Raw genomic sequence first — 14,885 nt, forward strand, 5'->3', positions numbered from 1 at the left:
GATGAATTTAAAAAATATTGTATCAATCATGTAAAGATTTTGAGTTTTGAGGATCATTATGATATTGATGGTCTTGATTTATTTTCAGAATTAAAGTTATTGAAAGAAATTCTAACAAATGAAATTAACATACCCATAAAAATATTGAACTATATAAAAAAATCATGTTCTTTTCCAAATACATACATTCTTTATAGAATATTATTAACATCCGTAACTGTTGCGACTGTTGAAAAAAAAATTTCAAAATTAAAAATTGATTAAATCATATTTAAGATCAATTATGCTACAAGATAGATTAAATGAGTTAGTTATATTATCTATTAAAAATAAAATGTTAGAATTACTTGATTATAAAATTTTAATAAATAATTAATTGTGTAGCTAAAAAGACAAAAAAAATAATATAAAAATTATTAGGCTATATTAACATCAGTTCCTGTTTTAAGACCCAGAAACTTCTAGTTCTAGATACCGCCCTGATCATTTTCTCCTATAAAAATGCAAGAAAAATTAAAATAATTTTTGTATAACTCCCTTCAATAATTTCTTAACTCAACATTTACTAATACAAACTAACTGAAAAAGATTCAACAGAGAACAGAAGTATCCGTTGAGATCAATATAAAACTAAAAAGAAAAAGAAAAAAAAATCAAAAGAGAGAGAAAATGGAAAATGTTACCGTTGGAACCTTAACGTTGAGAATCAAAACGGTATATAACGTTCCAAATCCCTCTCTCCCTCCACAACACTGCAGTTACCAATCTCTCTCTTTCTCTCTCTCACTCACAACATCATCGTTTCATTTTCTTTCTCTCTGCACTTTCACTCTTTCGAAACAACAACAACAACAATGGCTGAAACAAAAGACAATCACATAGTAGAAATCCCAGTGGACCAAGAACATCATCATCAAAAGAATGTTCTATGTTCCATGACCAACAACATGATCGAGGCCATAGAGGATCACCCTTTAACCGAAATCTCGGAAAGCCCGGGTCACCTCTTGCTCCTGAAGCTGTGGCAAAGAGAGGAAGAACTCTTCGCAAAACGCATTGCTCATAAGGAAACAAGAATGGACACCATAAAAGCTGAACTTTTTCAACTCTCATCATTCTTCTTCATCTTTCACGGTTTCTTTTTCACCCTCTTGTTCACATCATGGGCCAGGGCCCAGCAACAGGCCCATGAGGGTGTTTGCCACAAGTGGTGGCTGCCCTCCATGGTGTCCCTTTGCACCTCCCTTGTGTTTGTAGGGCTTGTGCAGGTGAAGGTGCACAGGTACTGGAAGGTGTGGGGGCAGTTGCAAAGAGAGAGGAGTGATGGGAGGGCTGTGACAAGGTGCATTCAGGAGTTGAGGATGAAAGGGGCAAGCTTTGATTTGTCTAAGGAGCCTCATTGTGGGAAGAGGATGAAGAGTTCTAGTGTTGAGATCAAATGGAGGCCTCTCACTTGGTGTTCTAGGAACTTGCTCACTGTTTCTCTTGTTTGCTTTACAGGTCTGGCCTTTCCTGCTTCCAAGTTTGTCCTCTGTGCCTTGTGATCATGGGCTTCGTGGATGGATCCTTGGAGCATGGACTTTGGTGAGGGACTTGTTCTGGTATGTTTTTCTCATGTATGGACTTTTGATCGATATGATTCCTAACTAGATTGTCTATACATAATATGTAATTAAGTGTTATTGTTTTTTCTGGAAGATTGAAAAACTTAAATACATGTAATATAGTTTACATAAACCAATGACACTTCCTAGTGTTTGAAAACCAGTTAAGTTTTTTTTAACTCATAAACTTTTCCTTTTTAGCTTTGGTTTTAAATGAGATATAAAATAAAATGTAGAGAAAGTTTGTTATTTTTTAAAAGGATAAAATTTGTTGTAGATCCTCAATGGGTCAACATTAGTTTTAGTGTCTATCTTTGAAAATGATGTGAATTTTGTCTTAAGAGTGTACATACTAAAACTAATATTTAGTGAAAATTGAAAGATGTAAAAGGCTTCTTTGTAATGTAAACTTTAGACTATGATGATTTCTGATTGGTTAATGTTTTTACTGTTTGTGTTGTTGTGTCTGATGCACTTGTTTAGTCTCTGGTGGGGGAATGAAGCGTTTTTGGTCCGATAGATAAGGCAACCTAATAAGAGGAGCCTCAGATTTCAATGCAGAGTTCATATTTTGCAAGGAGGGGGGGCTGGAGCATGTTATACAATGCTACAGGACCAACTATGGGAGACAGGAGATACATTTATTAAATTGATTCAAGTCCCGATTAAAGAAGTTTCCCTTGATTATTGTGTTGCTGATTTGCTGCGTAGTTGATGGAGGGTCTCAGAGTACGATAATTGTGACCGGAGATCCTTCAAGAGGCGTAATTCTTTCTATTCTGAAAGCAACACCTCTTGTGTGCTCTTCATATCTATCTACATTCACATTCATTTGTTGCAATATAAATGTTGTATCATTTTTGGAACTTTATATTGCCAAAGAAATAAAAGATTGAAGTATCTGAGGAACCTTGTATTGATATGAGATCTAGCCAGTGTTGATTATAAGGGACCAAATACTTTCATTTTCCTTTCAGTAGTATATCCCATTGCATTCTTCTAAAATTGTGCAAAAAAGTCTTTTTCGTGATGCTTTATTTTCATGCTCCCATTGAATTTGAATATGAATGTTCCTCATTCCAAAATATAAAAAGTAAGACACAAATTAATGCAAACTAACCGGTTCTGACGTGAAATTTTGATAAATTTTTTCCACAATTGATTTTTAAACTATTTCAAAATTGTATATTATTGGAGTCACAACTTAGCCATAACATATATTAATGTAGTCATCCCGTTAAATTGGTTTTCAAACCATGTCTTGGCTTTATTATTATTATTTTTTAATACAGTAGAAGTTTATATTTGACCTAAAGATATAATCTCATGGAAGATCAGAATTAACAATTAGAATCTTTAAGAAGTTAAAGTCCCAAATATTATAACGTATATATATAAATTAAAGAATTCTTAAAAGATTACTTCACCGGTTAAAATGGTCACAACTTTTGTAACGTATAAATTAAAAAATCTTTAAACGCACCCCAACCTGTTAAAAGTAGTTGGTTCTCGTTTTCCCATAATGATTTTACTAAGGATATGAAGAAAAAAAATCATTTTACTATTCGTATCCATGAATGTAAATGAGAAGCAACAAAATTAATACAAAATAATCTAATTCAGATCCTTTAGGCTCAGTCCTGCATACAACCGGAGCCCATTTGTTTGCATACAAGTCTTCCTTTCCCTCTTTGGTTGCATTCTCAAATACTAAGCATTTTCAAAACCAAAAATGCGAAAAAACACCTGCAACCAAAAATGCACAAAAGTTAACAGCAACATTTTATGATTTTTTGTGTATTTCCATTAACACTTCACAGGTAACCGAAAAATTATACCTTCATCAGCCTGATACTTGTTTTTGTCATCACCAGCATATGCAAGTAAATTGTATTTGGGATTCCACTCAACACTGTTCATTGCAGCCCTGCAAGGAATTTGATGCACTGTTCTTCCAGCTTGAACATTTGACTGTTTCACAAAGTAGCAAACAAAAGGAAAATTCAATTTTAATCATTTCATAGATTAATAAAACCAAGTCCTGCAAAAGATGTGTTACAGAACAATAAAGAGTAAATTACACCAATATTTTTTGAAATTGCACAAATGCACTTTTTCTATTCCATAATTGTTCGAAAGGCAGTACACCAACACCCTTTAAACATTACATTAACTCTTTTAATTATTTGAAAAATATTACTCTATGATGTAGGGGAGGATACTGTAATCATTAAAAAAATAGAAGTCTCGGAGCAATATCACAAAACCTTAATGGGTGTGACTGTAATTTACTCAAATAAATGTCATGTAGCTTACAATATCAATGAACAAGTCTTCACTTGCAGAAGCAATAAAATCCCCAGTATAATTGAAGCCAATTGTCCGGACAGGCCATCTGAGAAACATAACATTCCACATTTGTCACAAGAAACACAATCAATATAACCTGAAAAACAAAAGCTGAATACACAAACATGAAAGCCAAGGAGAACTCACTCCAGCTTTGTGAAGGTACGCACGCAGAGCATCTCTGAGATATCCCACAGGCTGACAAGGGAATCGGCACTTCCAACAGCAAAATATCTGCCACAATATCATGACATGTGATGCCCTTATAGAATATAGATACTTTTCTATGAAAACTAAGATTCTATTGAAGGAAATGAAGACAGAAAAATTGAATTTATAATCAGATATATGGTTGTGCATTTGTATCCTACCTTGCTAATTGTAGTGCAATTAGTGAGACCAGAAATAATAAACAATTGGAAACATACCTTCCCATTGGATCAATTGCAATGCAATAACAACCGGCAGTATGAGCCATGAGAGTATCAAGAGGTCGAAGAGATGGGTAAGACAGTACTTCCACGGTCCCTGCAAGAGCATGCATGTAATAAAAATATATAAGAAACTTATCTACTTTATCAGAGCCCAAGTTGAGATTCATATTTTAGAAAGCACCAAATCAAACAATGATCTTACCATTTCCTGTCGTTAGAAAGAACATCTCACCCGTCATGTTCCAAGCAATCTCATTTACCTAGGAAAACATGGGAATCATCGAGTTCATTGGAATTAATTCTTCTCAATAGAGTTAAACATGTCTCCCGTTGTGCTAAACAAAAAGGCTATACACTTTTTAAGTATTCAAAGTGTGTAATCATAGATGGACATGTATGTTCCCCAAAAGATCAGGCATAAGTTTAGTGCAGTTGAGCAAAACAATGAACTCCAAAACAGTATAATAATGAATGGTTTCGACGGAATTGGAGCTTCAGGTGAGAATAATAGAAAAAGAGAATTAAACAAAAACTAGGAACCAGAAAACACAAGTGGTTCAGAAAGTGAGGGTGTATGATCGGAAGCAGAAGCATTATGGTACTCATACAGTTAGTAATCCACGCTATTCTCTATATAGGGTGAACCCTTAAAACTTACTTTCGGGTGGACGTAGTTAAAAACAACATTCCGTCTATCGTTAAAAGACAAATCAGGTTTCAAGGCACAGAAATTGTAAATCACTCGTTCAATAGATATGGAGGTCAAACAAAATAAAAACTATAAAAATTCCCGGTTATTTTTTATGTGTTTGATATTAGGGCACTTAATTCTTCCAATTGAGTGCAAATGAGTATCAACTTTTAAAACAAAGTTACACTCCAACTAACGAGCTCTTTATGACTGTAAACTTCAACTATGATTCCTCAACATAGCTGGGTGGTTTGAAAGAGAAGACAATCAAACTAAGATATATATTTTACCAATTAAACTGGTAAAGGCTAATGAAAGACAAATTGCTCCAGATTTCCGAGGTTCAGTATCATTTCTTATTCTCAAAAGTAACCATTTACAAACTGAAAAAAACAGACAAGACAGAAAGAATGAAGTATAGACGATACCTCATAATTGAACTTGCGCCTATGAATTGGTTTGAACTTCCGGACATCCAGTATTGTTAATTCATCATCCTATGAAATATACAAAACAAGGTATCACTTCACACTGAAAAACAGCAGGAAAATCATAGACATGATCTGATTATTAGCTATGAAGCTAATTATTCTAGAACAAGTAACAATCCAAACATAAAAACATATAGTTGATATTGACACATCCAGTCACCAAATCTGCACTTCAGAGCTTAAACCAAATTAAAGGGATTGTGTCACATACCCTGTTACCTACAGCTACATGAGTCCCATCAGGTTTGTAAGTGATGTTTATATTCTCCCCACTAAGTTCTGCCTGTTGTGAGCATTTTCCACCTGCAGAAACTAAATATGAGCAACTTTTTTTCAACCCCCCTCCCTAGCCCTCAAAAAATAATAAACATTCTCCATTAACTTAATTTTAGACTTCCTTTAAGCTAACTCAATTAGCAATTTTTCCAACTATCCATAAAAAAAAACATTAATCTTACCTACAGAAATATTTCAAGTAAATAAACCCTTTATTTGCGCACTCCAATTGCAAATATAGTAAGTGTGCATGGGATAAAGAGAATATAACCATACAATAAAAGGCCACAATAATTCTCTTCTCTTCTGGTATGAAAAACTAAAGTAAATTGTGCAACTGAATCACTTACTACGAGCATCCCACAAACGAACAGTCTTGTCACCAGAAGCAGTTGCAATCAGGTCAGCATGTTTGGGGTCCCAGCATAGTTGATCCACACTATCAGTGTGACCTTTCAATTCAATATCCTTGACCTTGCCCTAGAATAAACACCCCCCAACGCACACAGAACAAAAAATTCAATTTGTAACCACAAAATAATGAGAAGGATAAAATTGCTTACAATGACATAAAAGAAGCATCAAAAACTAAAAATAATTGTTAAAATTTGATTAGATTTCCATTATTTTTGTTCAGTATTTCTGTTATTATATTTCTAATTTATATCCGTTTTTATTTAATCCTACAATTAAGGGATGTTGTGATTAAATCTGGATGTATTTCTTTCATATATACAGGTAGTTGCCGGGGACCTTCTTCCTCAAGCATTCAGATTAAGTCATAGCCTCAATTCAAGTATAATCTCTAAGCAAAAAGGGTACCGTACTACTGTTTCTCAACTGCAACACCCCCCCCCCCCCCCACCACTAACACTCACAGACACATGCCTTTCTATTACAACTTGAAAGAAGCCCGTGGAAAAATTTACAGATGCCTTAGTTTACTCAACAACTTCAAAAAAGAATTTCCTTTCGGTTTATACATAATTCACAATGCATTTCTAGATTTGATCCAACAAGTCCTAATTCTAATAGAAACATCCTTTCTGATATTACTGTCATATTGGATCATGCAAGGTAATCAAAGGGTGGTAATTCTTAGATAACCCTTATCCATTAATCTAAACTGACCTCTAGTCCTTCCCCTGCTCTAGATACACCTCAACACTACGATTTACTCTTCCTTTATCTTCCAAGGATTAATCCTTGGTTATACATTCAAACGAAAAAAAATAAAATTAACATCATATGTGAAAGGACATATTTACCTAAACCCGAATCCTTTAGAGGTCATGTTATTTCTTCTACAGTAATTTCAAAGCGAGCATTATTAAACAAAATATCAACACTCAAGGCCACTCAATTTTTTTTTACAAGCAGCAAACCTACCACATTTCTTTGTAAAAAATAACTTATGCTTTCTGAAATCAAATGACACCATGTCTATGTGGCCAATATGTCACACCAACCCAAAAGACTAGCCTAGACCAAATGCTAATATAAATGCCCTTTGTCTCATCTAATCCAATCCATGACATTAAACAAAATCACTTGCTGTCTCATCCCTCTGAGAGCTATTCTGATAAAACATATAAATACAAAATCAAAAAATTCAGCCCCACACGCAAAACAAGGGAGCTATTAGGCATAATCTTACATGCCCATGTGGCTCAATGTGCCATATTCGCGCAGTTTGGTCCACAGAGCCAGAAGCAAGTTTTGTACCAGTGCAATTCCAAGCCACAGAGTGCACCTATTGGAGGAAAAAAAAATACCCATTTCAGAATTGAAGCATAAAAAGTGAGAAAGGGCTTGTTTTTGACACAACCCGAAGCATTGAAGCAGGAAAGTTTAGAGCTTTGAACGCGTTTACCATGAATGGGAAAAGGGGAGCAAAAGGGTACCTTCTTCTTGTGACCGGAATACTCTCGGCTATGGAGATTCTTAAATGGGATTTGTTCCTCCATGGTGGAAGCAACGAATCTGGCTCAGGCTTGAGAAGAAAGATTCCAAGTAACTGTGATTGTTGTGAGCAGTGTGTGATGATGACAACAGTGGAAACGCACAGGAGAGGTGTGAGTGTTGTGCTTTTACCTGAAAATTTGTAGCGCAATTCTATGATTACGATTTAGAGATTAAGGGGTTATTGGATTAGAATTTTAAGGGATTTTTTTAGTTAAAAAAAGTCTCGTGAATTTTAAAAGACTTTTTGTAAAAATTTTATGATTTTTAAGATTTTGTAGGATTTTACAAGATTTTCAATCAGGATTTTAATGGATTATGGAAGACTTTTAAGTTAGGATTTCAATAGATTCTGCGAGACTTTGTGAACTTTACAAAATTTCATAAATTTTTGACATAGGATAAGAATTCATGATTTTTTTTCATATATTCAAATTTAAAAAGAGTCAAATATCAAAATAATAAAAAAATAATAATATTTAGATAAATAGTAATAATAATTTTTCGTAATATCATGTCGTTATAAATAAAATTTACTCACATATTCATAGCTATATTAGTCCTTCAAACATTAGTATCTTTTCACTGTTGTTCCTGTGTTTTAATAATAGGCTCAAAATTATGATTTTCATTAACTAGTAATGTTGAAGATGAAGGTTCGTCCATCACTTCAATTAGAAATTCATCACAATCACATTCTTTACGAAGAAAGTTATGTAGTCCCACACATGCTAAAAATTATTCTAAACAACATTTTAAATTTTTTATAATTTGTGATTTAAAATATTTTATTTATAATTTTATAAATGATTAAAAAAATAGTGGGACAACTACCCTACTCTCTTATAACTAAATATGTCCCTTCATTTTATATCGGTACTAAATTATAAATTTACAAACATCAATTGGGAGAAAAAAAAAATCTGAAATTTGTTATAGGTACAAAATAATTTTTTTAATTTTTAATTGCTTTCAATTATTCACTCATGAAGAAATATTTTTAGTATTAAATTCTAAGATACTGCAATGTCTTATGTTAATTTTCCTTTTTAAAATATAAAAATCCTAATTTCATAATATAAAAATTAAGAAAATAAAATTTGTGAGACCCGTAAGTGATATACACCTCCTTTCCCCTCCCCCCAACTCTCATTCAAAAAATTCTCTCCTTCATTCTCTTTGTCTCTTTCACCCTTTTTCCTTGTTCTTGAACTTTGGTGGTACTCTTTTTGAACTGAAGGTGCTGAGCTTGGTGTGGAAACTAGCTGAAGATTTTCATTCTCCTTTGGTCTCCGTCCGTTCTCTCTTCCACTTCTCCGTTTCCTTTCCCGAAACTTGGATTTTTGGCCGAGGTAAGGGAAGCTAGTATTTTTGTTTCTTTTTCACTGTTTTTGGCTGTGGACGAGTTCTAGAAACTCATTGGATGCTTGTTGATGGCTGGTTCGTGGCTGGATTGAAAGAAAACTTGTTTTTTTTTTGGGTTTTGGGGTTGTTGAGAAATTTTGGGGAAGATCCTTGATCTGTTATTGCATGTTGAAAAAGGTTGTAATTTTGGACTCTCGGATGGAAATGTAGAAATTTGAACCGATTGCATGTGAAGTTTCTGGTCATTTTGTAGATGTTTGAAGAATTTTTTGAAAATGGAGGGTTGCTGCGGAGCTTCGCGCTGAGCGCTGTTCATCGCGCTGGGCGCGTGGCCACCAGGAGACCCCATTTGGCCAAGCTCGCCGGGAGCGATGATGAGTGCGTCGGGCGCGCTTGAGAATGTGGGTCTCTGGTTGGCCCGCGCTGGGCATGACGTGGACCGCGCTGGGCGCGACGTGGACCGCGCTGGGCGCGATACTCGTTGTAACTTGTTTTTGGGTTCTTGAGGCTGCGCTGAGCGCGACCCTTGTCGCGCTGGGCGTGAGACTCCCTAGGAGTCTCTGCCTTGTGGGCGCTAGGCACAAATTTGAATTGCGCTGGGCGCGAGAACAAGGGAGGTTTCTGCCTTCCCCGCGCTGGGCGGGGGTTTGGGCACGCCGGGCGCGCGGGGCCCTTGGGGTCTCTGCCTGGCATGCGCTGGGCGCAATTGGTTATTGCGCCAAGCGCGAGGGAGCCTTGGGTTCTCTGGCTGAGTCCCGCCGGGCGCGGGTACACCTGCGCTGGGCGCGCTGACCCCCTGATGCTCTCTGGTTGTACTGCGCTGGGCGCAACCACGTGTGCGCCGGGCGCGGAGATGAGACTGTTATATATGATGTTTCATGTTGAGTTGAATGGAAATGGAAGGTTATGAAATGATGACTAGTAGATAAGTTGTTGTTGACATTGAGTTGTATTTGGTAAATGTATTGAGGAGTGGTGTTATGTTGTAGATGATATGTGAACTGTGGAGTTGATATGTTGAGCTGTACATTGGTGTTGTGTTGTAAGTTGTTATGTTGAGATGTATAAGTTGAGTTGTGTTGGAATATTGATGTGAGTTGTTGTAGGCCGCAAGGCTGAGTTGTTGTAGGCCGAAAGGCTGAGTTATTGTAGGAGATCTCCGAGTTGATATGCGTGACGACGCATTGTATGCTTATTGATGATAAATGTTGAAAACTGAGGGAATGTATGTTGATGAAGTGTAAATAGTCGTGGTTGTTTATATTTTCTTAAAAATCTTTCTATATGTTGTTTCTTTACGCTAGCTTACCCTTTGTGTTTCCATGTGGTTGGACTGTTATGATCGTACTATGTACGGGAGCAGAGCAGGGATAGGAGGTGGATAGCGATGAGTCGGCAACTGATAGATGGAGTTGACTTCTATGGATGTTTTGTTTGTTTTAGTCACTTGGCATAGTGACTTCTGATGTAATTCTTGTTTTGCATGCCCTAACTCTAGTCGGACTCGGGACATATGTATATATTTATATTCTAGACTCTATATTTATATACTCGTTCTATTCTGTCTAGTGTTTCCGGTATGCTATGATTGAAGTGTAGTGGCCTGTCGGGTCGTTACAAAATTCATAGTAAAAAAAAGAAATAAAATAATTGTTGAGTCATAAAAGGAAAATGATAACAATAACAAATTCAAGAGAGGGAGAGAGATCGCATTTTTTATGTTGAGAGGGTTCTTCTCCCAACTAAGATCCATTCTTATCTCATTCTACTTACAGAAACTCTAACTCAAATTCATCTTTTACATATATATTGTTCTAATAAATTTAAATTGATTACAAGGTCTTGAAGATCTATAGTTGATTATAGAGATCATGATATTAATTTTAGGGAGGTGTATTGTATTAGGATTTTAAAGGATTTTTTTAGTTAAAAAAAGTCCTGTGAATTTTAAAAGACTTTGTAAGATTTTCATGACTTTTAAGATTTTGTAGGATTTCACAAGACTTTCAATCAGGATTTTAATGGATTATGCAAGACTTTTAAGTTAGGATTTCAATGGATTATGCGGGACTTTGTGAACTTTACAAAATTTCATAAATTTTTGACATAGGATAAGAATTCATGATTTTTTTTCATACATTCAAATTTAAAAAGAGTAAAATATAAAAATAATAAAAAAACAATAATGTTTGGATAAATAGTAATAATAATTTTTCGTAATATCATGTCGTTATAAATAAAATTTACCCACATATCCATATTTATACTAGTCCTTCAAACATTAGTATCTTTTCACTGTTGTTCCTGTGTTTTAATAATAGACTCAAAATTATGATTTTTATTAACTAGTAATGTTGAAGATGAAGATTCGTCCATCACTTCAATTGGAAATTCATCATAATAACATTCTTTACGTAGAAAGTTATGTAGTCCCATACATGCTAAAAATTATTTTAAACAACATTTCCAATTTTTTATAATTTGTGATTTAAAATATTTTATTTATAATTTTATAAATGATTAAAAGAAATAGTGGGACAACTACCCTACTCTCTTATAACTAAATATATCCCTTCATTTTATATCAGTACTAAAGTAAAAGTTTACAAACATCAATTGGAAGAAAAAAAAATATCTGAAATTTGTTACAGGTACAAAATAATTTTTTTTAATTTTTAATTGATTTCAATTATTCACTCGTGAAGAAATATTTTTAGTATTAAATTCTAAGATACTGCAATGTTTTATGTTAATTTTCCTTTTTAAAATATAAAAATCCTAATTTCATAATATAAAAATTAAGAAAATAAAATTCATAATAAAAAAAGGAAATAAAATAATTGTTGAGTCATAAAAGGAGAATGATAACAATAACAAATTCAAGAGAGGGAGAGAGATCGCATTTTTTATGTTGAGAGGGTTCTTCCCCCAACTAAGATCCATTCTTATCTCATTCTACTTACAGAAACTCTAACTCAAATTCATCTTTTACATATATATATATATATATATATATATATATATATATATATATATATATATATATTGTTCTAATAAATCTAAATTGATTACAAGGTCTTGAAGATCTATAGTTGATTATAGAGATCGTGATATTAATTTTAGTTTTCACCTTTTCCTTTTCTTAACGCGTGTTATAAAAAAATTACTACTTAAAAGTTAAAATTTCAAGTGTTTTCTGTGCTATATAACTGAGGAACAATCTCAATTAAATAAACCAAAATAGATCAAGTTAATTAAAGAGAACAGAGAGAAAAATAGAGCAAGTTAATGACACTATCATTTACGTATAGAAATTTTACCAAATAGGAGAATAGAATGAGAACAGTAGTATAATATTATATATAAGTAGTAGTGCAGTATTATTAACAAGAGAAAAAAAATGGAGAAGACATGAGCATAGAAAAAAAAAAAAAAGATGAAAACCTCACTTGAAAATTCTTGAAACACTTAAAAAGTCACTTCAAACAATCCTCCAAAATCTTATGGGTTTAGATGAGATTGTTTTATGAATTTGGTATTTATAGATACCACTAAAAAGTCCATCAAAATTCCTCTAATACAACAATCCTTTAAAATTCTTATATTTTTGAATATCAATGGATTATTTTTAAGTTGTAAAAAGTCTCAAATGAATATCAATAGATTTTAATGGACTCTTTAAAAACCTTGAAAATCTTAAATGAATACCACTGGATTGTTTTTAAGTGACATAAAATCCTAATTGAATACTAACAGACTTTTTTACTCAAAAAAAGTCTTTTTAAAATCATATGAAATCCTAAACCAATACACCCCCTAAAGATAAGGACAATAGAATTCAATCTGTAGTCTATTCTTCGTGTATAGGAAAGAAAATATGAGGTTTGAGAGGAAATAAAATCATGGGAAAGAAACACACTCCAAAATCCAAATTGACATAAAAATTAGAGGAGACTAAATTTTCATCTTTTAATTTCCTTAAAAAAACAAATATTTTTATAACATAAAAAAATAGATAAGAAAAATATGAAAATAAAAGCATAATTTTTAGTTGAATTTTTAATTATTTTAATTAATATAATAAAAATATGTAATATATTTATTAGTTTAAATATATTTTTAGTTCTTTAAATTTAAAATAAAATAAATTTTATTCTTAAATTTAAAATTAATCTTATCGATCACTATAATTTTAAAAAAATTGTTTCGATCCCTTACCACCTATAACATTATTGGTAGGAATATATTGAGTTATTAATTATATAATATTAGTTGAGTTTAATATGATGTTTTATAGCAAAAATAAAATAAAATATTTAAAAATTATACAAAATTAAAAATAATAATTTTTAATTTGAGAGATAAAAATATATTTAAAATTTTTAATTATTAATAAAAATATATATAATTTATCTATATAACAATATAAAGGTGATACCCCATGTTTGATTTCCACTTTTTCGAATTTATTTTACCCCTAATGAACCTTCTAGTGTTTATGTATGATTAAATAAAATATAATTACATCCATGTACAAATGGAGAATATAAAAATTAATTATCGGATAAGATGTTCGTTTTACTATTTTAACATCGACTAAAATCACCGAAGGCTATAAACCACTTAGATAACCACCCACTCTCCAGTTTTTTCATTTTTTATACATTTTTTAATTTCATTCTATTTACTTGATTTTGATTTCATTATATATAAAAAATATTGAATGTATTACATGATAATAGTAAACGTTAGGGTTATGGATTTCATAGTCTTTTTTTGTCAAAGATGTAGAACTCACATATCTCTACATTGATCATCATTTACAGGTAAATAATGCACCCATTAATCTAATCTTTTAGTTTTTCATAATCTTTTTCACAAATATTAAATTATATCTATCTTGCACAAGGTTATTTTGGTAATTTTGTCATTTCTCTAGTATCTATCCGGTATAATATCTATTTTGATTTTCGATCTTTGATCTTCAAAGTAATAAGTTGTTGTTAAAAACCATCTTAATAATTCATAGACACTATCTAATTTTACATACGACTGAAAAATCTTTCTTTGTTTAATAAGGATTGCCCCTAAAATTTATTGCAGAATAGTGGATAAACATGAAAATGGAGGTTAGAAATGGCTTTGTGTAAAGCAATATGGGTCAACACTTGCTTAACAAAAAATGATAGTGTTTTCTAAGGAATTTCACGGTTTAACATCTTTATCTTCTATTTATTTTAAGTTGTTGGAAAATTCTTAATGTACTTAACTTTCATGTGGAGTTACCTTCTTTTTCCTTTTCTTTTCACCACACAATAAAGGAAAAAGTTCCCAACAACAAATTCACAAAAAAGTTAAAAATTTTCGTATATCAAACACTTTTTAAAAATTTTAAGAAAAATTCGATCTTCATTGAACCTTAATCAACTTGAGGTAAGTGAATCTTATTTCTTATTTCTTTCCTTTTTCCTCAACCAGTATGGTTAGATATTTTATTTGTGGTTAATTTTTTTTATTGTAAGTTTTATTTTATTTTGTGTTTGTTATGTTTGAAAATTAATGAGAGTCATCTCTAACATTTGAATTGCAACACTGAGTTGGATCATGAAAGATGGTTCTGACTTCCAAATATGAAGACCAATCTCATTAAAAAAAAAAAATGAAAACATATAAAATGGTTCAATTTGGCTAATCAAGGTTAGTTTCGCTCAAT

At 32.4% G+C, this 14,885-nt stretch overlaps 2 protein-coding genes across 3 annotated transcripts; one reads left to right on the plus strand and one right to left on the minus strand.

Moving 5' to 3' along the window:
* Window positions 1-753: 753 nt before the first annotated feature.
* Window positions 754-2,529, plus strand: LOC109798662 (RNA polymerase II elongation factor). Of its 2 annotated transcripts, none has more exons than XM_020359012.3 (2): window positions 754-1,601; window positions 2,088-2,529. In XM_020359012.3, the coding sequence occupies exon 1, from the start codon at window positions 855-857 to the stop codon at window positions 1,542-1,544; it is 690 nt and encodes a 229-aa protein (XP_020214601.1). In that variant the 5' UTR covers window positions 754-854; the 3' UTR covers window positions 1,545-1,601; window positions 2,088-2,529. The 2 variants fall into 2 exon arrangements, with proteins under 2 accessions (XP_020214601.1, XP_020214609.1); XM_020359020.3 differs by having other exon boundaries at window positions 2,154-2,529.
* A 615-nt stretch (window positions 2,530-3,144) lies between these two features.
* Window positions 3,145-7,967, minus strand: TEX1 (Transducin/WD40 repeat-like superfamily protein). Its single transcript, XM_083071192.1, has 10 exons — window positions 7,750-7,967; window positions 7,503-7,598; window positions 6,196-6,325; window positions 5,781-5,872; window positions 5,507-5,575; window positions 4,590-4,647; window positions 4,382-4,481; window positions 4,101-4,187; window positions 3,921-3,999; window positions 3,145-3,575 (listed from the first exon to the last, which is right to left on the minus strand). The coding sequence occupies exons 1-10, from the start codon at window positions 7,810-7,812 to the stop codon at window positions 3,411-3,413; spliced, it is 939 nt and encodes a 312-aa protein (XP_082927318.1). The 5' UTR covers window positions 7,813-7,967; the 3' UTR covers window positions 3,145-3,410.
* Between the last annotated feature and the right edge of the window lie 6,918 nt (window positions 7,968-14,885).

The sequence above is a fragment of the Cajanus cajan genome, chromosome 3 (genome assembly GCF_000230855.2).
Source record: "Cajanus cajan strain Asha chromosome 3, NIPB_CcT2T_4, whole genome shotgun sequence".
Lineage (NCBI taxonomy): Eukaryota > Viridiplantae > Streptophyta > Magnoliopsida > Fabales > Fabaceae > Cajanus > Cajanus cajan.

Coding starts and splice junctions, on each gene's coding strand:
- LOC109798662 (XM_020359012.3), top strand. CDS start 855: ATGGCTGAAACAAAAGACAATCACATAGTAGAAATCCCAGTGGACCAA.
- TEX1 (XM_083071192.1), bottom strand. CDS start 7,812: ATGGAGGAACAAATCCCATTTAAGAATCTCCATAGCCGAGAGTATTCC. Junction 5,873..6,195: donor TCGTTTGTGGGATGCTCGTA/GTAAGTGATTCA, acceptor TAGTTTCTGCAG/GTGGAAAATGCTCACAACAG. Junction 4,188..4,381: donor GCAATTGATCCAATGGGAAG/GTATGTTTCCAA, acceptor ATATTGTGGCAG/ATATTTTGCTGTTGGAAGTG.